This window comes from Mixophyes fleayi, chromosome 12, assembly GCF_038048845.1.
Source record: "Mixophyes fleayi isolate aMixFle1 chromosome 12, aMixFle1.hap1, whole genome shotgun sequence".
Lineage (NCBI taxonomy): Eukaryota > Metazoa > Chordata > Amphibia > Anura > Limnodynastidae > Mixophyes > Mixophyes fleayi.
Genome location: NC_134413.1, coordinates 79,817,452 through 79,845,211, shown reverse-complemented (window position 1 = coordinate 79,845,211; position 27,760 = coordinate 79,817,452). Strand labels below are relative to the sequence as shown.

The 27,760-nt window shown below is 40.1% G+C and overlaps 2 protein-coding genes across 2 annotated transcripts; one reads left to right on the top strand and one right to left on the bottom strand.

Moving 5' to 3' along the window:
• Positions 1–323: 323 nt before the first annotated feature.
• Positions 324–6,755, bottom strand: CFAP126 (cilia and flagella associated protein 126). Its single transcript, XM_075193651.1, has 5 exons — positions 6,437–6,755; positions 4,978–5,040; positions 2,677–2,757; positions 1,771–1,947; positions 324–628 (listed from the first exon to the last, which is right to left on the bottom strand). The coding sequence occupies exons 1-5, from the start codon at positions 6,461–6,463 to the stop codon at positions 428–430; spliced, it is 549 nt and encodes a 182-aa protein (XP_075049752.1). The 5' UTR covers positions 6,464–6,755; the 3' UTR covers positions 324–427.
• A 44-nt stretch (positions 6,756–6,799) lies between these two features.
• Positions 6,800–12,935, top strand: EIF3F (eukaryotic translation initiation factor 3 subunit F). The gene is made up of 8 exons (XM_075193650.1): positions 6,800–6,990; positions 8,860–8,930; positions 9,071–9,150; positions 9,339–9,476; positions 10,863–10,954; positions 11,662–11,798; positions 12,378–12,491; positions 12,616–12,935. Exons 1-8 carry the CDS (start codon positions 6,849–6,851, stop codon positions 12,691–12,693), a joined length of 852 nt encoding a protein of 283 aa, XP_075049751.1. The 5' UTR covers positions 6,800–6,848; the 3' UTR covers positions 12,694–12,935.
• The last annotated feature ends 14,825 nt before the right edge of the window (positions 12,936–27,760 follow it).

The following is a 27,760-nucleotide window of genomic DNA, read 5'->3' as shown; positions in this document are numbered from 1 at the left end:
CCTTTAGCGTGGTGGAATTTGGTTGTCTGACTTCTTAGGTGGAAACATTTACAAACTAACCTCTTACTGGTGGGATCCAGCTCTCTAGGACCCCCATCCTTTGTTCAGCCCCTGGAGAAATTAGGGTCCCCTCTGTTACGGTTAATCATTACCTGGCTTTGACCATCAAAGGCCCCGAGCGACGAGAGGATGTACAGAGAAAGTGGAACCCACAACGAGCTCTGCTTGCGGCCTACACCAAATTGGGGGCTCTGGTGCCGGAGTAGGGGCCCCCCTTACACACAGTTAAGGTAAAGGAGAGCGCAATTTAGGAATAAAGTGTATTTAAACCAGACGCACAAACAGCTCTTTATTTTTTCACATATGTGACTCTAGTCCAACAATGAACATGTAATGTGTCCACTACAGTCCTTTCTGGAAGACCCCCTTACCCCCGCTGGGAGGTCTGCTCCGTGCCCCCCTCTTCACCCTGGCCTCTGCGGCTGGTCCTCTCTGCTCTGTGAGAGCCGGCTGAACTGGCAGATCGAGGTGGGGTCTTCGCTGCGGCCTCCTTTGGCGAGGTCACTGAAGCACGTTCACTTTTTGGACTGGGGCTGTGTTTCTCCTGTTCCTGTTTCTCATTGGGAAACTGTCCAAAAATGTGAGAGACAAAAAATACATTATTTAGAATTAAATTATATAATTCATCATCACCATTTGTTTATATAGCGCCACTGATTCTGTAGCGCTGTACAGAGAACGCATTCACATCAGTCCCTGCCCCATTGGAGCTTACAGTCTAAATTCCCTATCATACATACACACAGACAGACAGATCCACATAGACCAGGGTCAATTTGTTAGCAGCCAATTAACCTACCAGTATGTTTTTGGTGTGGGAGGAAACCGGAGCACCCGGAGGAAACCCACGCAAACACGGGGAGAACATACAAACTCCTCACAGAGAAGGCCATGGTCGGGAATCAAACTCATGACCTCAGTGCTGTGAGGCAGAAGTGCTAACCACTGAGCCACCGTGCTGCCCAACAACACAGTTTACCCTAGACTACAGCCTCGTACTGAAAGACAATATAAATGCAATCAATACACCAATATTTAAATGAGTTATATTGTAGATGAAGACTGAAGTCTCGGGTTGGGAGCAGAGTGAGGCTTATTAAAGGATTCTGCAGCCATTTGTCATCTCAAATTCTAAAACTATATGTCATAAAAAAGGATGAACAAGTCCGTGTCTGTGTGAGTTTCCTCCGGGTGCTCCGGTTTCCTCTCGCGCTCCAAAGACCTACTGGTAGCTTAATTGGCTTCAGGTTAAATTACCCCTTGTGTATGTGTCTGTCAGTGTGGTATGGAGTATAGATTGTAAGCTCCACTGGGGCAAGGACTGATGATTTAATATTCTCTGTAATGTGGTACTTAATATGTAGATGCTACATAATAAACTGAGTATTAGCAAACAGCCAAACGAGTATGAGGACATTGCTCGCAAGCTTGCAGTCTAGGATGGAGGATCCCAAGCTCAGTCCTCAAGAGCTACCAACAGGTCCTTGAGGGCTGAGTTTGGTCTCTGGTGTAGAGGGTGGTAATGGGGGAGAATAAGAGGGTGGTCTGGGAATGTGAAGAGGAGAAGCTTATCAGAATTGCTTTATTTTAGAAGTTACTTGCTGCAAACCCATCAATAAACTATCTGTTACCAGCAATGTACCATACAGTCTGCCTTCATGCAGATATAACACAACGCTATTTCCACGTAGAGAAGAGGGCGGGGCACACCTTGCCTGTGATATCCAATCGCAGTCCATTGCATGCGCTGGTGAGCGGCTCGCTCCTCTCGACCCAGTCTATGAGGCGTTTCGATGCATCCGCTGAGCGGGACGTTAAGCTCAGCTTAGCCGGGGGGATTTTGGTGGGCATGTCCCAGGTACCGATGAATGTTCCCCACGGACTGGCCTAAATGCAGTAACACAGATGATCACGTGAATGGGAGCATAGATGTAAGGATAGATTTATGAAAAGTGGAGGTGTTGCCTGAAGCAACCAATCAGATCCTAGCTCTCACCTTCTAGAATGTAGTAGATAAATGATAGCTAGCTTCTGATTGGTTACTATGGGCAACACCTCCACTTTTCCTTTTTAGAAAGTTTGATAAATCTACCCCTGAGAGATACTTTATACAAGTTTTCTGATGAGCCTACCCATTGTCTATTTTAGGTCTGGCTAATTTATTTAAATTGAAAGTATGTATACAGCAAAGAAAACCATTTATGTGCAGGTCCTTGCAACCAGCAGGGGTCACTGTTGTTATTGGTGCCTATGAAGATGTTTTAGTGATAAACTAAACCTCTTTATTGGTAGCAATAGGAATAGTGACACCTGTAGGTCATAAAACGCTACTACCACTTACTGAAGATGCCTAGATTAAAAACAAACTGTAACACCTGGAAAACTGAGGGTATGTTTAACAGTGAGTTTATACTAGATCCCCCTAGAAACAACATAGTAATAAAGTGGAATGAAACCTGAAAAATAGTATATTATGTCAGACTGGAGGGTGGTTTGCTATTTCTGATCAACTCTTTCCTTGGTTGCTCATTGCATGCTGACATATTTCAAAGAAAGTCCATCCCACCTAGCAATTCAATGACAATGAATACAAAGTAAAAAAAAAAATGATCTGACCTTTGACTTAGGTACTGATGGAAACAGATGACCTCGGTCGTTGGCTATGAACTGCGTGTAACCCTCATGGGTGTCAGGCCGCTGAAATAGATACACAACGATTAAGAGACCAGGTGAGGTTTCAGCCCTCTGTACCCCTCTATTCCTGATAGGCTGATTGTGTATTCCAAAAAAAGATATTTAAGTCAATATTCTATACAGTTCATTTTTCCCAAACTTTATTTAAATGACTTTTGTTTTTACAGACATTTAGGGGGGTATTCAATTGTTAGCGAGATGCGTTAAAATTTCGCGCTCGAAAAAAACCAAAAAACCAGCGCTCGTTTTTTCCTGTTCGAGCGCGCGTTTCAAAAAAAAAACAAAACCCTCAATTCAATTGTTTTTTTGCATGCACCCCCTCGCGCTCTATTATTGGTCATAGCGAGTTTGAAATGGTTAAGGCACTCATTTTACTAAAAAAAAATAAAAGTAAAATAATGCAATCAAGAATGGCCCCAGCACTGCAAAGGAGATTGAGCCCCTACACTGCAATCAAGAAGGGCCCCAGCACTGCACAAGAGAATGGGCCCCCACACTGCAATGAAGAAGGGCCCCAGCACTGCAAGCAACAATGACCCCCCCTGTACAGCAGAATTAAAGATTTTACAAGGAGGTACATTTTTTGAAATTTACAAACATTTGAACACTGGCCAAGCATGGACATTTGTAAGGTACAAATATTTGTGGGACAGTGGGCAAGCCGGACCTTTCTTCGAAGGTAAAAATATTTGTTGGGACTTTGCGTAAATGAGTGTGTGTAAGTAAAGCATCATAAAACTGAGGATTTCGTCCATGGTGAGTATTTTTTTTTATTAAAATCTATGGTGTACATGAGGGTGTTTACTGTATTTCTTGGGGTTTTATTATTTTTAATAAAGATTTGTGGTTGGAATGAGGGTGTTGTGCTTTTATTTAACATTTTGCTTTGTGGAACTACAGATCACAGCCAGCCGTGGGTGTAAAAGCATGTTGGCACTTGTGGTTCTACTACAAGTGCAAACATGCCCTGGGTGCTATGGGTACGCTGGTGGTTGTAGTTAGACAAGTAGCAGCATGCCCTACGATTTAGGACAACATGGCTGGCTGGGACATGTAGTTCCACAAGTAAAACATTTTTTTTTTTTGTTTTTTTTCATACAAAATCCCCATTTATCACCCTACCACCCACAGCCCAGGGGAAGTAGGAAGAGCCCTAGTGCTATCGGCACTGGCCTGGGTGTCCCTAGGGGGGTGGCCCGCTTACATTTTTCAGCGGACCACAATCCCTAGGGAATCCAGGCCAGCGCTGAGCAGTCTGTGGGTGTTTAGTCATTATGGCCGTGGGACCCAAACTGCGTTCCCCCCCTGTTATAGTGCCTATCACCCCGGCTGGTTTGCCTAGTGCTGGTTCAATTAAATTAGGGGGAACCCTACGTCAAATTTTTCACACATCAATAGCCTGCCAGCACTAGGGCGAAGACTAAATAGAGTGGGGAGCAAACGATTTTGCTTTTAAAATATAAATAAAAAAACATGATACTTTTTGGCACAACTCCCCCCCCCCCCCCTTCCCCCTTAAAAACAAAAAAATAATATAAAAAAGTTTTAAATACATGCAGCACTATGGTTATTTCTAAAGGGGGAAATTTCCAAAAATTTATTATACACTTTTTTTAGTACTTTTCTTTTTTTAGGTTACTTTTATGAACTTTTACACCTATTTTCTCAGTTTAATGTATATTTTTCTTAACTTAATAATTTTTTTTTTCTTTTGAGCAGACCATGGAGGTGCGAGATAAAACAGCATATTTGCCTTTTTCACACTCGGCGTTAAAAAACAATTGAATAGCTTTTTCCGCTAAGGGTTCGCAGCCAGCCTATACTTTAACATTGACAAACGCTTGGAGCGCGATAACACCGTTTCGGTAAAGAAAAAAAAAAAAGAATAGAATTGCGTGAGAAGTTTTCGCGCTCGAAAATAAGGTAAAATAGCAAAAAAATGACTTTTCACGCTCGAACTTCCAAACTCGCTAACAATTGAATACCCCCCTTACAATCATAGAGGTATGATGCGCCCTCTGCTGGTCATATGGTATAATACTGCTACACAGTGACCCCTTCTGTCCATTGCTCAAAGACTAAATAACTGTGTTTATTATTCAGAATACATAGATTTATTTTACGGCCAGTGTCAGAGTTGTGGACATTCCCTGTAATTTGCACAGATAAGGACAGATCCTGGAATGTCACAGTTTAATGTACAGGAGATGGGACACTCGTTACCTCCTTGTAGGGCTTGGGGATGTTCCAGTTCTGCAGATTATTGGAGCTGAACGCACTCTGATACTGTGAACGAGAAAGATCTTATGAGTTACTCATGATAGCAACATGCACACTAAATCATAACAGTAAAGCAGATATTTGATACATTACATAGGTTAATATGTTGAATGGTGCCCCCTACTGACTGAAATGTGTAAGAGCCGTGGTTTGGATTATCTTGTCTTCATGATGAACAGATGAGAGCTGTCAATTGCTACCCTGGGCTACTTGTGTTATAGATGAGGACTGGGACTTAGAGGGTGCAGGGGGCTCCTAGAATGCTGACACTGGCACCATGGTCCAATTACTGCTTTACCACCAGGCTGCCAGCCCTCCAATGGTGACGGTTATGGATAATATGAGACAGAGATGCAGCACGACAAAGACTGACAGGTAAGATTGTCAGCTCTAACCCTGCAAATAACAGGCTTGGGGCTAGATTTACTAAACTGTGGGTTTGAAAAAGTGGAGATGTTGCCTATAGCAACCAATCAGATTCTAGTTATCATTTATTTAGTATATTCTACAAAATGACAGATAGAATCTGATTGGTTGCTATAGGCAACATCTCCACTTTTTCAAACCCGCAGCTTAGTAAATATACCCCCTTGGTTTGCTCCGAGTTGTCGTGCAGTCTGTGTTCCTTTAGGTGCAGTCTGCAGCTCTTCCTGCATCTAGTCTACACATATGTATGTCAGGTATGTAATATGGATAAAATACTTGTCTGCCTACTAGTATCACAGGTATGCTACCGTTGTGAATGGGCAAACATGACTACATGGTATATTCTGTTTGTACAATGAGGCTTGGAACAATATTTCTATACCCCAATAGTCATTCATCCCCAGTGCCCTTATACACTGTAATAGTAAGTCAACCCCAGTCATTCATCCATCTACCCCTATGTACTCCAGTCGCAATCAATGCCCCATTCCGGTATATAACTCAATGGCCATTCATCCTAATTACCCCTGTGTACTCCAGTGGTCATTCACCCTCAGAGCCCCTATATACTGTAATAGTCATTCATTCGTTGTGATCCATATACCCCAATGGTGATTAATGCTCAGTGCCCCAGGCTGTGCCTGGTGTATGTATATATAATATATAGTATATATGTGGGTATATATTATATAATCTGTCCCAGTGAGGTCACAGGCTGTAATATATAGTGTAGATGTGTGTGTATGTAATATAGTATATCCCAGGCTGCACCAGGTATGTGTGTTTGTGTGTGTGTGTGTATATGTATGTGTATATATATATATATATATATGTATATATATATATATATATATATATATAACAATATAGTGTGTATATAGTATATATATATATATATATATATATATATATATATATATATATATATATATATATGTATATAGTATATTATATTATAGTATATATCCCAGTGTACCTGGTTGGCACTGTAGTGAGCGGCCATCTTGCTCCCTTCTCTCCTCTCTGTCTACACTACCGTCACCTAGCAACCGTTACCATGAGAGGCGGGTTCATCCGAGTTACACACATCTGATTGGCTGCGAAACTGCACGTGACCGCGCGGAATATGGCGCCCCTCCGCACCACGTGCATAATGTCTGTGCGGCTTCCTGATGTCTACATCAGAGCCGGGCGGCCTGTGGAACTACAAGTCTCAGCAGGCACCGGCCGCCTTTAGAAGTTGAGACTTCTGGGTTCATCCCAGAGCGTGACGTGTTTCGTCCAATCAGCGCGGGATGTTCCCCGAAAGTCCCACCCCCTCCGCCGGGCGGATGTTGCACAGGCGCCTACGCCCCGCCCCCTCTCTCCCTCTTGGTGACCACAGCAAGATGGCAGCTCCGGCTTCATCCAGCAGCTCGGTGACTCTGCACGGCCCCGTGGTCAAGGTTCACCCCGTGGTTCTGGCCTCCATCGTGGACAGCTATGAGCGGAGGAACGAGGGCGCCGCCCGTGTGATCGGGACTCTGCTGGGTGAGTAGCGGGGCCGCCGGCTGCCCTTATCCTCTGTACCGCGTGTGTTGTGTGGCCCCAGCATAGAGCCAGGGGCCCACCCTAGTGTGTGGCCCCAGCATAGAGCCATGGGGCTGATGTGCTGTGTGTCCTGTATGTGTGGCTAACGTGTGACTCTCCAGGTGCTGTGAAACTACCACTCCCAGCATGCCTTGTCAGCAGTGGCTGGCTATCTACCGGCAAAGCATGCTGGGAGTTGTAGTTTCACAAAACACCCTGAGAGTTTCAGGGCTGCCAGGCCTGGTTTACTGTATCTGGGGCCCCAGTATAATGCCAGGGGCCCAGCTGATGAATCCTGTATGTTGTGTAGTGTCCCCATATAATATGTATTGGGCTGTCCTGTATTGTACATGTGTGGCCCCGGTATATAGCCAGTGGCCCATGTGTATCCTTTATTGTGTTATGTATACAGCCCCAGTGTTGTCTATGTGGTGTATATAGGGCCCTTGAATTGCCCAGTAAATGTGTTTTACTCCATTTTGTGTGTGAGGTCCCAGATATATCACCAGGGGCCCAGTATAATATGTGTCAGATGTATGTTGTGTGATAGTGAAGGGCGTAGAGGCGGCCATCTAATATACCTGTGTTTGTGTGCAGGGGGCTCCGGTATGTTCCCTGTTCAGTCAGTACTGAGCACGTCCCCCATTGTATTGTTTTGTAGGATGTCTCAGTGCCTTGTGGTGTCTACAGGTTAATGCCCAGTTCATTATATGGATTATTTACCTGTGCAAACACCCTGTGCACGTTGAATGTCCTGTTCCAGATGTTTTCAGTAGGGAACCTTCATTCACTGGCTAAACATGGCTGAAATGTTTGGTTCTACTTTTGTAATTATCTTTTATTTATAAGGTGACACAAGGCTTCCGCAGCACCGTAGGTAGGAGGGTAGAACATACTACAAAATGACATAATTGCAGATAAGCAGAATAATAGTTATAGGGATGCAAGCAGCCGAACAAATTGCATGGCATACAGAAACTATTCAGCATAAGACTAAACAGGGACAGAGAGGAGGACTGAGAGTATGCGGACGTGAGGCGTGGGTTACAGGACCCTGAGAGGGCCAGTGAGAGCTTACATTCTATAGATGGAGGGTAAGGAGAGACAAAATGAGTACATGGGGCATAGTGGGGCTCCCCCTGATGAAGAGGTCTGGTAGATGTAGAGAGGACTAGATTCGACGGGCTTATTTGGAAAAGGTCCAGGACAGTGAAATAGAAGTGCAATAGCAGCTGAAGTTAACTTATTGTGAGATAAAGCACTTAGGGGTATATTTACTAAACTGCGACATTTGCAGCATAGTCGGGAAGAATACAAACAAGCTACATCTGTGCTACCTGGGCGGCTGATTTATAGCAACAGAACATTTACTGGTCCTAGGCTAGGTTAGCAGCCCAACACAGGTTAGAGAAATATAACAAATTCCTGTTACCTACTTGGTAAAACACAGCTGCACATAGGTGAAGCGCACGTCACAATAAGACGAGGTTCAGACTAGGAGAGGATGAGTTGCAGCAGCCGATGCACATTCTTTAAAGAAAACCAAAACATTATTTTTAGGGGTTCTTGAGACAATGGAAATGTCCTTCATAGGATATGCATCGAACATGTTACTTTCATTAAATGGTTTAAGGCACAGACATATTTGCCAAATTATGGTGAATGTGACATTTAGTTTCAGAAGGTCCAGCTTGGTGATGTCCCGGGAGTATAGGAAATTGTGTGTCACTGGTAAAATGTGTGTACATGCAATGGCTGATGGGAGATGTCCTTCACCGCAACGTGTTTTGAGCAGGGTCATGACTCTGACATTTTTTTTTTCTGTTGCAGGAACGGTCGACAAACACTCTGTAGACGTCACCAACTGCTTCTCTGTCCCCCACAACGAGTCGGAGGATGAGGTATGTGTTCCTCTATAGTCCTCTACTCGCAAATTGTCCTTGGAAGCAGATTCCTGTATTTTCTGTTGCATTTTTTTGTGTACGTTTTTAAACCAAATTGGATATAGATAACGCCGAGTTCTATTCTGTTGATTATACAGGTGGCCGTGGACATGGAATTTGCCAAGAATATGTACGAGCTACACAAGAAGGTGTCCTCGACGGAACAGATCCTGGGCTGGTAAGATGAACTTTCCGTCTCTTGCTAGTATAATATATATAATGAAGCCCTTTAAATAATCTTTATAAACAGTTCTCAAGGCGTCGCTTGTAATCAGCGAGTTCAGATATCATCACTTCATTGTGTATTAGTGCAACTTGTGTCGTTGCACGGAGACTGTCCGGTATGACGAGGCTTTATTATTGCAGGTATGCCACAGGGAATGACATCACAGAGCACTCCGTACTGATCCATGAGTATTACAGCCGTGAAGCCACAAACCCCATTCATATGACCGTGGACACCAGTCTGCAAGGGGGCCGCATGAATATCAAAGCGTATATCAGGTAAGAACAGATTATTACATCACTGACCTCTCTAGAGATCTGCAGAACATTGCTCTGTTCCATCTACTCCCTGACAGATACATAGTGATATATTCTGCAGATTATTACATTACTGACCTCTCTAGAGATCTGCAGAACATTGCTCTGTTCCATCTACTCCCTGACAGGTACATAGTGATATATTCTGCAGATTATTACATTACTAACCTCTCTAGAGATCTGCAGAACATTGCTCTGTCCCATCTACCCCCTGACAGATACATAGTGATATATTCTGCAGATTATTACATTACTGACCTCTCTAGAGATCTGCAGAACATTGCTCTGTTTCATCTACCCCCTGACAGATACATAGTGATATATTCTGCAGATTATTACATTACTGACCTCTCTAGAGATCTGCAGAACATTACTCTGTCCCATCTACCCCCTGACAGATACATAGTGATATATTCTGCAGATTATTACATTACTGACCTCTCTAGAGATATGCAGAACATTGCTCTGTTCCATCTACCCTCCACACCTCTAATACATTAGGAAATACCTTGCTACTAATTTTTCAACAATGTTCTCCCTTTATTGCATTGAAGCTTGTAATCTAAAGTAGAAATATAGTGAGTGCTTTATTAGCAAATGAAATATTCCACTTCCTCATTTGAACGACTTCGACTTATTCACCCCCCTCCAATGTAATGACTCAAAAACACACATATATATTTCTTTACATGCACAGTTTTTACTTCCAAGACAGCGACAGCAAGGTACATGGAATCTAAATCTGTTGTGTTCTTTCCATCTCTAAAACTATTTCTTATCAGACACTAGCAAGTCCAAATACACATTAGTAGGTTAATTGGCTGCTATTAAATTGACCCTAGTCTCTGTGTATGTTACTGAATTTTAGACTGTAAGCTCCAATGGGGCAGGGACTGATGTGAGTGAGTTCTCTGTACAGCGCTGTGGAATTAGTGGCGCTATATAAGTAGATGGTGATGATGATGAAGTCCTTGATTATTTTCTAGTTTCAATAGAATTCATCCTTCTACAAATCCGCCAGTCTTAAAGGGTGTGGTTTGCAAAATACAGGACATATGACTTCTCAATAAAGAAACACACACACGTCTTCAGTAGATATTTCAGGGCGTGTGTCCAAATCTGATAAGGAGACTTCTAGCTGTATATCGTTACGAGCCACGTGGGCAATCTATCCATTCAGCTTGGCCAATCTTGCTCTACCCAAAGTAGTTACACCCAGTATATCTTTGTGACGTGTGTATAGATATCACATTTACTATTAAAATCGGACACATAACGTTTCTTAACATACTACTGTATTATTTACTGATCATCACTAATTTTTGGGGATGTTTTATTCTCTTGCAGCACCCCGATGGGCATCCCCGGGAAAACCATGGGAGTGATGTTCACTCCGCTCACCGTACAGTACATTTATTACGACACCGAGCGGATTGGAGGTAAGGGGGCCAGCGGGACTATGGGAAGGTGGGGTGGGGGGTTGTCTGGTATATTAAAAGCAAAAGCCATTTCCAGCATAAATGTTGTCTGTCTAATGCAGGCCTGTCCAACCTGCGGCCCTCCAGATGTTGTGAAACTACAAGTCTCAGCATGCCCTTCCAGCTATCAACAAGTTGTCTACTGGCAAAGCATGCTGGGACTTGTAGTTTCACAACACCTGGAGGGCCGCAGGTTGGACAGGCCTGGTCTAATGTCTTAGTGCCTTCAACTGTTGCTGGATATAATATGCCAGTATCCTATTACTTTACCATACAACTTGAAGTTAAAGGTGAATTAATGCATCCAATAGATTGTAAGCTTGCGAGCAGGGCCTTCTCACCTCTTTGTCTGTTTTACCCAGTTTGTTTATTAGTTTATTATGTCTGTCCCCAATTGTAAAGTGCTACGGAATATGTTGGCGCTATATAAATAAATGATGCATCTAGTAATGCTTAATAAAAAGTTACACATGGCCGCCATCTTGTGGCCGTTTGTGGGTACTGCAAGCCTTAATGGAATAGAATCCGATTATTTTATTATACAGCTGCTGACAGTCAAAGTACATTTATATTGACCTTTATTTGCATTACCGAGCACTTTTATTGCTCATTATGATAAAAAAAATAAAATCCTGTTTCTCTCTCTCTCTCTCTCCCTCCCTCTTCAGTCGACTTAATTACAAAAACCTGCTTCAACCCCAATCGCTCCATCGGGTTGACCAGTGACCTTCAACAAGTGGGATCTGCTGCCAATTCCACCCTGGATTCTCTGAACACAGTGCTACAATACGCAGAGGATGTTCTGGTGAGTGCGGGGTTCTGTCATTTAATGAATGGTTTCTTATCTGGCATAGCTAGGGAGGTGGTTGATTTTTCTTAATCTATTTTATATGGGCAATTTTTAGATTTTTTTTTTTTGTTTGCAGTAATATGTGAGTGAGCCAATCCAGCCCTTTTTCACTCTGCATTATTTATCTAGTGTAATAAGTGATCTGTTGCTGCAGACATGCTCATCTCCTTGTACGCTCACCCTAAAGATCCGTGAGCACTGATGCTTTGTATGGGTGATCTAATATCACCCCTATTTATTTTATGGCGTTCATTTACTAAGCTGTGATATACAGCGATCTTTTGAGAAGTGGAGAAGAGTCCACTACTTCCCTCTTTTCCACAATGTTACAGTTGAAATTTTAATATTATTCTTACATTTTTCGGAGATTAATTTCCCTTTTAAAGCCCCTTTGGGTGGATAAAGACATTACCCTTGTAAGAATATCAGGAAGTGCCCCAGAATTATCAGTGTGTCTTACTACCTTATTTGTCTGTTACCGTGTCTGTGTAATGTTTTCCTTTCCACTTCTTACCTGTTTGTTCTTCTTTTCAGTCCGGTAAAGTCTCCGCAGACAATACCGTGGGCCGTTTCCTAATGGATCTGGTGAACAAAGTGCCCAAGATAGACCCAGAGGACTTTGAGGCCATGCTGAATAGTAATATTAATGTAAGTATCTGTCTTTGCTGTAAACCTTTTTTTTGGGGCTTATTAAACACGATACAAGGATGTGCTTGTTTGTTAATTTTGTGTGATGATCCTCACAATTTGTCTTCTCTCTCTCTCCCTCCAGGATCTGCTGATGGTCACTTACTTGGCCAACCTGACCCAGGCTCAGATAGCTCTCAACGAGAAGCTGCTCAATCTGTGATATCTGCACTTCTCCTTCCCCGCGATCCAGCTTAGCGGCACTATGGACCTAACATTATGCGTCTGTTTGAATCGCGCTTTGACCATCGGCTGCTGTGAGACAGCGATTTTATATGGGTGGAAAGTTACAATTTCATGTTAAACATGTATGATAGTCATTTTGGATTCAAATATAATTCCGTATTTTATGGACTTTGCCGTAGAAGTTCCCCTTTGTAAAATAAAATATGGAGTTTCACAGAATGTGTGATGTAGTAATATTATTGGCTTGTAGGCCTCTGAGCTTGCATGTCCCGGCAGATGGCTGAACGTGAGACGCCATAGTGCTGGGTTTGAGGGTAAGTGCTTCAATCGTGGATTAAGCAATGGGTAGAAGATGCGGGAAGTCCTAAACCTGGATGCAATATAATAACACAAGTTGCTCGTAAAGTATTTTGTGTTGGTCAGTGGTAACAATTCCTGTATAAAGCCATTTGGTTCAGTGATGTAAACATGGAAAATGTCAAAGGTCTCGAATACTATCTATAGCCGCCGTATATTCATGTTAAACATTTAACCTATAGAGAATAATTAGACACTGAGCGTTTCCTCATTTGGAGAAAAGTCCATGGACGATGCTTGTTTGCCGAAAATGTGGCAGATATTTGTGTTCAGGACAAGACTGTCTTAAAGATGGACAAATCTGGGGTTTCATTTAGTTACCAGTGGGACTGGGTCAGTAGAGCTGTACTTGCCAAACATAAGAGTGCTGTATTTTCTCCCTGGTTCTAACAGATAAGGCAAAGATGGCAAAGTTTTTTTCTTTTTTTATCGTACCAGAGACGCTACCAAAATTCTCATTTGCTCTCATCACCTCCCACCTTGACTACTGCAATCTCCTCCTATCCTGCATTCCCCTCAACCATCTACCCTTTCTCACAGCTTCACATCTGCCAGTCCATCCACTCTCCAAATCCTTGCCGTGGCTCCGCGTCAAATATCCACTATATATACTAAAATACTACGACACAAAAAATATGTAATGCGTACACTTGCGCTCCCCTTCCTGTACATAGGGTTAATAACAGATGAAGTGACTAATCCTGAATCAATCTTCTATTTGACCGCTATTCAGGATCAAATGTCCTACAATCCAAACGCACAAAAAAATATACATAGTGTATAGTACATCACTTTGATTCAAAATTTCGAACAAAGACCCCCACAGATGCAAATAACAGTCCTTATATCTCCACTGGTCCACAGTGCTTCCCATGCATACCAACCCCTAAGGGTATATGCTTACAAACATTGAGGAGTATATAGGCGTCTCTCAATGACAACTTCTGTTATATTCTATTTTCACATCTGCATCCCCCAACTTGCCGAACAAACACGGGATTTTGGGAAATGTAAACAAACACACTGAGGGAAAAATCTTGTGAATTAAAATTTAATTAAAAATACAAAACTCCTAACAATAAAATGAACACATAGTTGGACTCGTACCCATAGTTTGTACAATGTACAGAACGTAGGAACAAAGGGACAGACCAGTGATGTGAATCCAACTCGTTTCGACTTCTCAAGGCTAACACTGTATCACAACTACCAGATCTTTATACTCACTCCATATCCTATTCTAATTACCACATCTGGTTTCCAAAGTGAGGCTTGGATTTGTATAACTTTATAGACAATGATACACCTGACAGATTTAGAGAGTTCTTCACATTATAAAGATTATCATTGGAACAATATCGCACATCTAAACACATCTAGAAATGTGAATAATATCCTTGGAATAGTCCAGTTTCTTTATGAATCCCGATGTGTTTCCCGATATACGTCAACATGATTTGTATGAAACAGGATGAAAGAAAACAATTGAACCTTATTCACGTCATGAATAAACATCTTAACATATCTTATTACATTGGGAATAAAACAAGCCCTTAAAGCAACTTGATTATTTCAACCACAAGGCCAATGAATACATATTTAATACAATCACAGATATTTCTCTGTCCTACCACTGGGGGACACTGCGTTACCTTGGGGTATAGTAGGTGGGACTGGAGTTAGGCACTTATAAACTTGTTTGTTCCCCTGACTTCTCTCCACACTATGCCCCTCCTCTGTAGCTGACTTCAGTTGTTGTAAGTGCCTTCTGGAGAAAGGTCACTTCTGTATAGGCTCCTGCCTATACTTAGTTTAGCATTAGGTTTTCCTGTTTTTATTTTTATATCTTTTTTCAGGTGCAGCGCTGGACTCCATGCCAAGACCCAGAGGAGTGAAAGTCTCCGGGATTTCTTCACTCCTGAGTTCCAGCGCAGGTAAGCAGCACGCTTCCCTTGCACCTCTGCCGGCAGTCTACCCCTAGAAAACAACGAGCAAAGGGGCCATTTATGTTTGTTAACGGCCTTATAGACGGCTGCGGCCACGTTTAATCATGCGGGCGGGAGTGAGGGTGTCTCTGCCTCTTCTCCCTGCCCGCAGACTTGCCGGCAGCCTCCCCCCCCTCCTCCGCCCCTAGATAACGAGCAGTGGGGGAAAAAGGACAGGCATCGCGTTCTGTAGATGCGATGAAGTCCGTGAGACCGCACCTTCCCCTCTCTCTCTCTCCCTAATGGCGCGAACGGTGGCCATCTTGGATCCGGAGCACACACACATCAGTGCATGCTGTTCCAGACTTTTGCCTCTCATCACTGGGTAATGTAGTATCGTTTTTAATTCTGTTTTTAAACGATTGTCAGCCTGTTTGCCACACAGTCAGGACCTTTATTTCAGGACCCTATGACTGCTGTATATATTATAGGATTACATATTAGACAATATGGTAGTTTCCTATCCTCCTGTGACATATTTTGCTTTTTGGGCAGATGTACATTAATATGGGAATACATAGCTGTATTATATACCATATGGTGACTGTGGATGGACTTTTTCCATAAGTCTCGTAAAGGGAGTTCCGTGTATATACACAATCCCTTATGCTACGTATAGCCTGTGTTCCTAAGTATTGTGGTTAACTTTTATACAGTTTTCCAAATATGCGTTATGTCTGAGGAATTACCTGAGGGGTAATAAACACGCTGTTTTACATTCTCAGCATTATTTATGTGGCACAAAAATAATATACAGTGTTATCCCGTGGTAGGCGGGTTGGTCTGTATTGCATTGTGTATATGTGTGCGTAAATCCTAATAGCACACATATATATATATATATATATATATATATATATATATATATATATATATCCTGTTTAAAAAAGAGAACAGATTTATTCTGTCTTTTTTTTTTTCTTGCTGTTGTATCAGGTTACAATAGGTGAGTCTTCCAGGAGTAGAATACTCGCTGGTTAGCATACTCAAAAAATGTGTGTGTATATATAGATATAGATATAGATATAGATATGTATTTATATATATATATATATATATTTATATGTATATGTGTCTTCAATTTAATTGTTAGACAATGTTATAACCTGTTACTTTGCCTACCATTTCCTTATGTTTTCTAATGGATCAACTGGGAAATAGGAGTGACATTATATATGTGCGAAATGTAATTTTTAAATTATCTTTTGCACAGCTTAGCCAGAATGCCTCGGCACGGACTGCGGGGCTCGGGTCTACAAACAGGGTGCTCCCATTTCGGTGTCAGCTGTTTAGCAGAAACAGGTCTGGCCTAAATCACTGTCGCTTCTGGTGGCCGAACACATGAAGGTGATTTTTAAGTTTGAAGTGGTTAGTGAGTATCCCCTTTTCATGCTTCTACACACGTTTACACTGTGCTGGTTAAGCACCCACAAAGCTTATATCTGTCCGCTAACACAGAAGCGGCATTACGCTGTTCAGGTATAAAACCATTTGGACAAAGATGCTGTTGTTCACCATCTTCCACAGATGGAGAGGATTTTATCTTGGACTGTTGCCACAGTCAGAATAAGGATGTTGTTCATTCCTCACCAGAGGATGTCTATTTCCATCTTGTTTTACTATCAAGAGGAATGTTCTTGCTGATTACACTAGTAATCATATATTAGACTCGGTGTCTGTCTTTTGTCAAAGACCAGGTAGACAGTATTAGACTGGCTGTTTTTCACCTCCCATAACTCTCAATACAATACAATACAAGTCAATACAAGGGAGGTCCCTGTTGGTGAAAATCCTGTGGCTCCTCTGTTCTCTTGTTCTGCTGTCCCCAGCGGCAGCAGACAAAGAAGTCCTCCTACGCAGAGCAGGGGCTGGTAACGGGTTTTATCTAGCGGCTCTCGGACAGAAGTGCTCTAGCCTTTATTCTCATTAAGGGTTAATGGGGTGGTTTGTATTCAACCAACAGCATCATAGCTGGTAGGCATACAGCTATTCAGCTATGATACTTATAGTTAGCCTCATGCTTACAGCACTTTGTTCCAATATTGGAACTCTCAATTTGTACTATTACAAATGAGTATCCAAAGGCTTCTGGCGGTAGGTGTGCTTTCTTTGTTTTATGTCAGCGACACCAGGCCATGATGTTTACGTGTTCCATCCGTTGATCCTCTCTGTTGATTTGAGGTCAGGGTGCCACATTCCGAGTCAGGCTTAGCCTTATAGGGGTGGTTATAGTTTATGTGCTGTGGAAATCAGGTAAACATCCTTTGATTTGTGGACATTCCCCGAAGGTGGAAGTTATTTATTGCACCCAACGCTAAGCTTTCAGCTAGACGTTTTCAGCCAGAACATTATACTTGCAGCCTCTCGGCAAGAAGCAGGGTTGCAATATTGGGTTCACAGGTGATGACTTTGAGCCTACCCAGCTCTTCGTTTATTCTACCACATTATAAGCGTTGGCTTATGCCTTATCTTCTAGTTCGGGGTTTTCAGTAGCTTACTACCGAAGAACACGCTCATCTCTTTTCTACACAGTTCCAAATTGCTCCTGGCAGAATTTCCTTTCAGTATCAGGAGTTTCTGTTTTGCAAAATAGGATACGAAGTTTCTACTTGTATCCTTGGCTCTCCTTGTTCGTAACATCTCCCATGTCTCAACAGGGAGATTCTTATCAAGGAAGGCTGATTTTAGGGCTTTGAACGTGCATAACACCCCTTTGCCTTAATTCACTAATTTACCTTTCGGGTGGTGCTTAGTCACATTGTTTTTATTAGTGAGGCAGTTGTTCTTCTTGGACAGAGGGTCAGAAAACCTGTAGAGATTCAGTCTCAGAATGCAGTGCTGTTGCATATTTGTAGCACTCATGCAATTCCCGTATCCTAATGCAGGATAGGGGTCGACCTGTGTATGGTCGGAGGGGTGTTCCTTGTGCCATCCTATGGGCCAAGCTAGACCAACTTATTATTATTATTGTTATTGAGGGCCGAATGCCTTAGCAATCAATCCTTTAACAGGTAGAGTGGGTCACCTCAGGGTAATACCTTTGTACTCTCCTGGTTAGGTCATAGGGCTCTCTAAGAGGGAGCCCAGGTTCTTTTCACATGTTAACCTGTTTTCTCTATCGGCTCTCAATCTAATGACCCTCAGGTGGATTTGTCCATAGCCAAGTCTGGTCTCCCTAGAACTTAGGAGGTGATTCACAGCTCCTATTTACTCGTGGGAATTCAAGAGTTTCTAGGAGGGGGCGCATCCCAGCTAGTCTGGTGGTCCGCCGTATGTCTCGCAGAGCAGTATTCTACTGTTTTAGGGGACTTGTGTTGCCGTCCCTCTTTTCCCGTTGTTCAGAGCGGCCTCATCTCGTAGTTCGGCTCTTTTTGTTTTCATCGTCTGGTTTGACGCTGTGGCATCGGAAGGCTAACCTTTTCGGCTAGAGAATCCTTACAAGGATATGGTTGCTACCTTCAATTCAGCGGTAGAGATTCTTTCTCGGCTGTTTTCTTTGGGCTAGAAATCATATTCGATGGTGTAAATTTCTGGAATTTCACACGTCAGGAATCTTTTAAAGAGTTGTCTTTACCAGCTGGCTTCTATGGGGTCTACGCCCTTCTTCTTTCAGCGTGCAGCTTCCGTGGCTCTCTGTCTAGCTCAGCGGAAGGTTGTTTTGCTTAAGTGGTTTCTTTATGCTCAGCCCACCTTTGGTTGGTTGTAGATTTCCAGGGAGTCTAGTTCTCGTCATCAGGGGGCTTGCTTTGGCCTCCGGTGACTCTGAATTAGTTAAGCCGTTAGCTCATGGTTTGAGTGCTTCCTGGTATATATGTCGGGCTTACGTTGTTAGCTCTCTATATGAGTGCTCCCTCAGATATCGCTGAGTTAGTTAAGCTGTTTGCTCATGAAATGAGTGCTCCCTTGTTTATCTCTGAATGGTTTAAGCACTATATCAGTGCTCCCTTAGATATCGCTGAGTGACTTAAGCTGTTGCATCAGTGTATATGGTGATCCTTTGTATATCATTGAGTGGATTGAGTTGTTGGCTCAATGCAGGCTGTTCTCTTGGATGTCACATCTCGTAGGGGATCTGGGGCGAGAGTGTGTATGGCTCTTCCTCATTTCCTTTATCAGAAAGTTAGCGGCGGTTCGAGACATAATTGGTTATGACCATTAGTGCCTGCATTCCACTGACACAGATATTGTAGTTCATCGTTCTTGTGCCTCTTCTTTTTGTGTAACGTTTCTCCGACGGGAGATAGTTTGTGCTCTTGTTCGCACAGTTCCTGTTAGGAATTTAATGCCCATTTAGCCTCTCTAACGCTAAAGAGCGTAGGGGGGACAGGGTCTAGGTGGTCTCTTGCCACTGCATCACGACCAACATTCTGTCTGTACCCCTCTGCAGGTTCCAGTGACTCTTACAGTGCACTTTCCAGGAGGGTTGCAGCTTTTTGTACGCCACAAAAGCGTCATTCAATGGCGCAGTTGTACAGAGTGGCAGCGTCTGTTTCTGCTGCATATTGTTTCTTTGTTGCATGCCTTTGCATTCACAAATGCAGGGTTTTGAACACAAAACATTGCGCACAGCCGTTCCAAAGCATTCCCGCCCTTGGACACAGCTTTGGTAGCTCCCCAAGGTAACGCAGTGTCCCCCAGTGGTAGGACAGAGAAAAGAGGATTTTTACTCACCGTAAAATCAATTTCTCTTACTACACTGGGGGACACTGCGCGCCCTCCCTTGCTCTGAAAGTAGTGCTATCTTTGGTGTTGCTTTCTAAATTGCTTCTTCTCTCTTCCTGGCTTGATTATACAAAACTGAAGTCAGCTACAGAGGAGGGGCATAGTGGGGGAGGAGTCAGGGGAACAAACAAGTTTATAAGTGCCTAACGCCAGACCCACCTACTATACCCCAAGGTAACGCAGTGTCCCCCAGTGTAGTAAGAGAAACTGATTTTACGGTGAGTAAAAATCCTCTTATCATGAATATCAACCCAGAAACCTAAATGTAAATGACTACCATGAAAGAAAAAGGTGGGAAACCTACATGTCTAATCCGAATAAGTCTCAGTTCTTGTCTTAGCCTGTGACCTTGTGCCCTCCGTCGTTAGTGTCTTCGGCACTAACGACGGAGGGCAAAAACGATACTGACACATCCCTAATTTAGGAGATAATAATTTTGAATTTCATTCTGACCCTAAACAGTTAAACTTTACACTTTCCTGACCTTTAGGAACGTTCTAAATGTATTTTTTCCAAGTCATGTCGGCCATACAAACCGAAGTGTAGTTGGAGATGTTGAATTTCCCCGGTAGCTAAAGAAGACTTCATAGAGGCTGTTGGGTCCCTGCAGCTCCATAAACTGAGGCCCCCACGGATACTCCTTGGAAGGCTATAGAATTTTGCAGGTGCGTGTTTCAGAAGTTTGAGGCCCTATCTACGATTATCTTGGAGGAGAGAGGTTGCCCGGAGTCGGGAATGGTAGCTCATATTAAAGTCTACACTGAAGCATGGTAAAGATTGAGCTGATTATACCAACCTAGAGGAGACTGTTTGGAAGGTGTGACGTCAATTCATTCTCCAGCCGTTGAATCCTAGAAACTGGTTCATAGGATGTTGGGCGAATCCGGTATGTATTGACCCTATACTCCTTTGTGGGACAATACGAACCTTAAAGAACTATTTATATTGAATAAAAGAAAAATTTGATATTTCTACATTTGAGTAGCTATATAGTAATAATATTTTCAAATTGTTTGGGCAACTTTGGAATTAATTTAATTTGTAAAAAGGAACGTTTTGTTTATATTTACATTATGCGACAAACCCTACTGGAACAATTTACTAATAATGGACCTTCAGTTTGTTGTTGTCCTCTCAAAATCAGTCTTCAAAAAAACAGATTGGCCTCAAGTAATCTCCAAACTCTATGCTAGACTACTATCGTCTGCCACGTCAGATCCACGTTGGATTGTGTTTTCAATGAAGTCTGGAAATTCATACTGAGATGTACTAATATGGTAACTGTATTAGATTCCAAAATCATTTTTATATACTTCGTAGTTTGTATTTACCCGTAGTAAACTTTTTAATCTAAAAATGAGAAATAATTCAACATGGCAAAAATGGGGGAATGATGAAGGTTCTTTCTGACATTTGATATGGGATTGTCCCAAACAGTGAATATTTTAGAATTCTGTGGGAAATGCTATACGTAAAACAGTCGTGTATGGGTTTGTTTCGCCTGACCTAAATCTAAACTCCGATTTGTCTTTAACCGAATGACTCTTGCTAAATTTATTATCGCTAGAAGCTGGGTGGCAAATGGCGCTACTAGTTCTTTAATGTCGGTTAATTGTTAGGTCATGAGCGATTCACTTGTACTAGTAAAAAATGTAAATTTGATAAAGTTTGGTCTTTCTAGATGTATTCTCAAGGGGAAAATTTGGAAAGGTCTCAAAGAGTGCCTAGTCCTGGCCAATAGCTGGCAGGGTATACTGGTTTTATAGCTAGGATTTTGTCAAGCATTATGAAGTCAAAAATCATAAGCCAAAGATCCCAATGTGAGCTCCTTTATTCAGGCATGCATGGGTGCAGCACTCTAGCAAGAATATGAACAGCAAATAATGCATTTACACAGTCTTTTATAGCTTTATTGTTACTTGGCAGATTTTAGTAGCACACCCTGTACTAGGACTCCCCTCCCCTATACAGTGTTTGACCTTGCAGGCATCCACAATACATCTAGTTCTCTCTTAATTTGGTACAATCACTCGCAACAATGTGCCTTAAACTCTTTTCTTTGTAAGGTATCAGTTGAACAGAATATTTTCCCTGCAGGATATTAACTTGTACTAATTATTTAAAGCATAAGCACATCCATATACTGTATATTGATTACTTTAATTCATCTAAGTTTCATTCAATTTATAACACTGGGACTTGTAGTTTCACAACACCTGGAGAGCCACAGGTTGGCCAGGTCACGTCATATTCATATCTCCTTATAGTGAGTAGTTGTCCTCTTAGGTAGATTTTAATCTTATAAACACTTCAACAAGTCACCATTCTTTGTATAAGCTATCAACACCAAGTACACATTACTATATTTTAAATTTCAGCCTCTTGTTTCTCCTTGTAACTTTTTATTGTTGGGGGTGCATCTAATTACTTGTGTTCTGGTTGATGTACCTATATTAATTAGTTTGTTATTTCTAACATTTAATAAAGAGGCACAATGCAAAAACTAAATAAACAGAAACAAACTTTATTCTGCAGAAGTAATCATCTGGGTCTCACAGAGACCGGGTAACCTGTGCGAGCGCACAGGGGAACTGGCCAAACGACCGCTATCAATTAAGAGCCAATTTCAAGAAAACTACAGGTTGGCCATAATACAAGGTGTGTAGCTAGCCAGAGGCGTCATATAACCCTTCAGAGAATAGTTGTCACCACGATTCATCCTTCTTATGCCATAACCACTAAACGTTTCCAAAAAACATCAGGGGTGTTGCATGAGGTAAAGTGTGATCCAGCATCACCATTAGTAATATGATATCAGTAGTATGAATGCCCATAACATGGAGGGTGAGTAATGCGCCAACAGTATAGGGTCCTTCAACTAGCGTGATTTTTTTTTTAGCTTTTACTAAAGCAAAAATGTTTTGTGTGTTCTGTCTGAATGTTTTTTGTCATTTGAAAATCATTATTTAAATTTATTTAACTAAGATACTGGTCCAAAACAGCTCCATTTTTTGGTAATAATTTATTAAAAGTAACATTAACATATGACATATATGAATAACATGACATCCGAAATAGCTGACGTGAGGGATCTGAAATGATCAGAGAAAATGTAATATATTTTATGGATTTTATAACGGTGAATCTAAGTGCAACAGTAAATTAACATATTAAGTTGTGGACGTGATCATATTCTGAAAAATATAAGATGTTAAGAGTGAATGCTGCTCAAAATAATGAGTTTTAATATTTAAAAAACAAGAAATATGTATTTAATTTCTTTTTCAATTATGTGTTCTCTTTTACAGCATTGGATAAGGGAGAATCACGTAAGTACAAATGTATAAGGAATAAGTTTTAACTGTGTTAGAATTTTTAATGCTAAAATTAGTACCTTTACTGATGTTGTTTCATATACACATGAACAGAGTAAATATTTGCAATATGTGGTGTTTAAATGTACAATATTTATTATGTTTTTTTCTACTTTTTAGAGGTTACACGGATATATCTTCTATGATGTTAGGTACAAAATAATATTAAAATATCTATAATAAACATTTGGTGTTATTTTAATCCCTTGAGTGCTAAGGACGAGTTGGACACCCCTAGAGTGTTGACGAGTCCCATTCGTCGTCTGCGTTGAAGGGGTTAAAAAAACCCACAGATCACTTCCCACCGCGATCTCTGGGTTTTCTTATAATGTCGGAGGAAAGGAACCTTTCAGGCATAATGATCGTATAGGAAAAAAGAGTTAACCGCACCAAAATATTAGATTAATGATATTCAATTATAGAACATCCCCTAATTTAATAGTTATTCATATAGATCCAGAGAAATATCACTAATATTTGTCTTTATTTCTCTGAAGGGAGCACCCAATTACTTAAACCATTAATGCAAAAGAGGAAGAAGTATATATTGAGGCACTCCGGGATGTTAAATCTTATTAAAAGCATCTATTTTCTCAGTATGCATTAAAAATTCCAACGGTTTCATAAAAAGTTGCAAAATAAAAGATTTTATTGGACTGATATATATATATATATATTTTGAATAAATATAAAAAAAACAGTCCAAATAATATTCCAGATTATTAATCCTGGCAGAGATAAATTTATATAACACTAATGAAGGTGTCTATCAATAAGGAATTAGTGAGATAACAAAGCTATTGCAGCTGGTATGCATTTTTAATCACAATACACAGTTCATCACTTTGTTTACTCTTTTGTTTTTATTTTTCAACTTTGTATGAAACCGTTGGAATTTTTTAATTCATACCAATAAAATAGATGTTTTAATATGAATTAACATCCCAGAGTGCCTCAATATATACTCCTTTTCCTTCCTCTTTTGCAGCATAATGATCGAGCCTGAGCACTAAAACTTATAAGAAATGCTGGGGATGGAGGGGGTGTTTTCAGAGCTTCAATCTTCTTATCCATGTGACTTAGAAAGCTGTGGGTACCCTTAGTTAAAAAAAAAAAGTCCCCTCTTTCACATGATCACACCCCTGATTATTTATTGCCTATTGATAGAATGCTTCTCTCCTATACCTTGTTATATATGGTAGCCTCTTCTATTTTTTTTATATGATATTTTATGTTTTTATATTTTATATTTTTTTTATGATATGATCGCTTCTATCATATCTCTGTCTCCCCTGTCTGCTCCAAGCTATATATTTTTGGTTCTTGTTATATCCTGCTTCTTAAATGGACAGTTTGTGATCAGTATAAACAATGGTAGATGGCAGCAATACTCTAGTAAAAGTTATTCTAATGTTTCCTTCAAGGGTGCAGACCATCTTAAAATTCATCTTGTCCAATCACATACTAGACATTATCATATTTTGACTTGAAACACCAGGTTCCATCACGTTTTTACAAACATTTCTCTGGAACTTTCCAACACTGACCGTGTGAAAGGAGAAAAGAGCACAATGTGTAATAAGGACAGAATATAATATGCATATATTTCTTTTAAATATTATTTACTTTTAATTATTCAACATTTTGTTTGAATCAGAATACACCTTTGGAAAATATTATAGATAGATATGAGATAGATATATAGATAAATATGAGATGGATTAGATAAATAGATAGATAGATAAATGAGATATAGGACAGATAGATAGATATGAGATAGATAGATATGAGATAGATAGATAGATATAAGATAGATAGATAGATATGAGATAGATAGATAGATATGAGATAGATAGATAGATAGATAGATAGATAGATATGAGATAGATAGATAGATAGATAGATATGAGATAGATAGATAGATATGAGATAGATAGATATGAGATAGATAGATATGAGATAGATAGATAGATATGAGATAGATATATAGATAGATAAATATTAGATAGATAGATATGAGATAGATATATAGATAGATAAATATTAGATAGATAGATATGAGATAGAGAGATAAATATTAGATAGATAGATATGAGATAGATAGATAGATAGATAGATAGATATGAGATAGATAGATATGAGATAGATATATAGATAGATAAATATTAGATAGATAGATATGAGATAGATAGATATGAGATAGATAGATAGATATGAGATAGATAGATAGATAGATAAATATTAGATAGAATAAGTTTCTTTTCATTTTCAAATTTGGATTGCCAGGCTGTGTGTATATATATATATACACATACATACTGTATATCAAATATTTTCCACCATAATTTCTGTTCTTGTCGCTATTTGTATTTTACCCCGCTTAATATTTCTCAGTATTCCTCTCCTCAGATTACACGGTACAGAACACAATAAGACTGGCGCTGTCCGGCTGTATATTAGTTGCTGCCGCCAGTCTCATCTTCTACCACAACAAATCACAACATGCACCTTGAAGTCTCAAGGGACAGCGGCGGTGAGTCCGCGCTGGTTGTCACCAAGAGAACCAGCTGGTCTAAAATAACAACAAAAGACCAAATGACTTCAATCGATTAAAAACATCCAAACAGTCACTGGTTCTTAGGCAGGGACGAGGCTGGTGTAACATCTGTCCTTTGAGAAGTCTTTAGGATTGAAAATGAAATCCCGTAAGAAGAGTTTTGGTCACAGGAAGTGAGAACAGACAATGAATTAATATGTTTGATTTATCTGTTTGATGTTCACTCCAAGACTTCCCTGGAAAGACAAAGCGTGAGATAAAAGTTAGAAACATACCACAAAGAGGAACTTGGTCTGTGAGAAAGTCTTGACGGAAGCAGCGAGTAACATTACACAGAGTAACTTGTGTATCGTACAAATATAACCCCAACTTTACATACAGTTATATTCAAATTAAAAGAAGATTGGTTGAATTTGCCTTAGGCATATGTAAAGATTGATATATATATATTTAGATGAATAACCTACGGAAGTGTTGCTGATAATTTTTATAGCGCTAAATGCATATTGGTTTGGATAAATTGACATTATCAAAATATCAATACAACCTTTCACATTAATATAGGAGAAATTACAGAATTTTATTATGATATTTTAGAATATTGTTGAATATAATTACTTGGGTGATATGAATAAACTGTATTCACATGAGAGTTACACAGTGTAGATTGAGCTATTATCTCTAACAGTTCTGTTAAGAATTTATAAAGTTCTAAGAATTGGAAGAAAATCGATAGAAGGTTAGAATATATTAGAAGAGGTTCTTTCAAGATAACCCTCCTTAAAGGTGTGAGTGTAAGCTAATATGTACAAAATCCTTATTTGAAAATGTAGTTACATAATTATCTAAATGATGATTGAATTATACTGTTCTTTAAGTCCTAATTTAAAGTTGATGGTTTTTAATAAGGCTTGCATTTATTCGGAATCATTATTCTTCAATTGTAAAATAAATTGAAACGAAAAGCTACAGATATCTTCTTTTACTCTGAAGTACATAACCAGGGATAAAGAGATAACAAAGGGTTTACTTATTAAAGTCAGCACTTAATTTGTTGTAAGCATACGGTGGTCTTACATGTACAGTAGTATATATATATATATATATATATATATATATATATATATATATATATATATATATATATATATGTTGCTTATTCTTACAGGAATTGGATGTGTCGACCTATGAATCTGCACAATTCAGAATTAGAAAATGTTACTTTCCTGATCTGAATAACACTCACCTGTTTCTGAAATTTTAACAGCATTGAAAACTAAATAACTTATTTCTGAATTACTGCAAACAGCAAAGTATAGCAGGCAATTAAATCAGCATACAGTCATCACAAAAGTTGGCTGATGGAATGAGTTTATCAATAACAGTTTCTACTAACTTCTTATGCTAAAATAAGTGCGTATCAATGCAATTCTGAAAAGTTATTGGGCTAGATTTACTAAGCTGCGGGTTTGAAAAAGTGGGGATGTTGCCTATGGCAACCAATCAGATTCTACCTTTCATTTATTTAGTACCTTCTACAAAATGACAGCTAGAATCTGATTGGTTGCTATAGGCAACATCCCCACTTTTTCAAACCCGCAGCTTAGTAAATCTTGCCCATTGTGTTGTGACATGATTGTTGAAGCTACTAACTCTACAATGTATATTTAGTAACCTTAAGCCAATATCTGTAAGATTTTTTCATGTGTGCTTACACTATAAGATGTCATGATTGCCTAGATTTGCTTATCATTTAATTCAATGGACTATATATTTCCTATGTTATACAATCTCTAACAACTTCTCTGTATTATACTTCTCTATATCTCTCCTAAAACACACAAATAAAAAAAAAAATTTTAAACTTGTTTTTAGACTTAATCAAAAATAGAATAATATATGAAAGTTAAGTATTGGAAAAAATGCAGGTTAATTTTAGTCTATTAAGTCTAATTTTTAGGCTAACATTGCTTATAGTTTGGCTAAAATATTTAAAAAACATAACTTCAAAAATTCCAAGCAATACCAGATGACCAAAGACTCCTAGCT

Excerpts from the sequence above, each read along its gene's own strand:
- CFAP126 (XM_075193651.1), bottom strand. The coding sequence starts at position 6,463 with ATGGCCGCTCACTACAGTGCCAACCAG. Across the intron at positions 5,041-6,436 it reads CTCACTACAGTGCCAACCAG|TATCAGAGTGCGTTCAGCTC; the intron begins GTACACTGGGAT and ends TCTCGTTCACAG. Across the intron at positions 1,948-2,676 it reads CATCAGTACCTAAGTCAAAG|GCCAGTCCGTGGGGAACATT; the intron begins GTCAGATCATTT and ends TACTGCATTTAG.
- EIF3F (XM_075193650.1), top strand. The coding sequence starts at position 6,849 with ATGGCAGCTCCGGCTTCATCCAGCAGCTCGGTGACTCTGCACGGCCCC. Across the intron at positions 8,931-9,070 it reads ACAACGAGTCGGAGGATGAG|GTGGCCGTGGACATGGAATT; the intron begins GTATGTGTTCCT and ends TTGATTATACAG. Across the intron at positions 11,799-12,377 it reads AATACGCAGAGGATGTTCTG|TCCGGTAAAGTCTCCGCAGA; the intron begins GTGAGTGCGGGG and ends TCTTCTTTTCAG.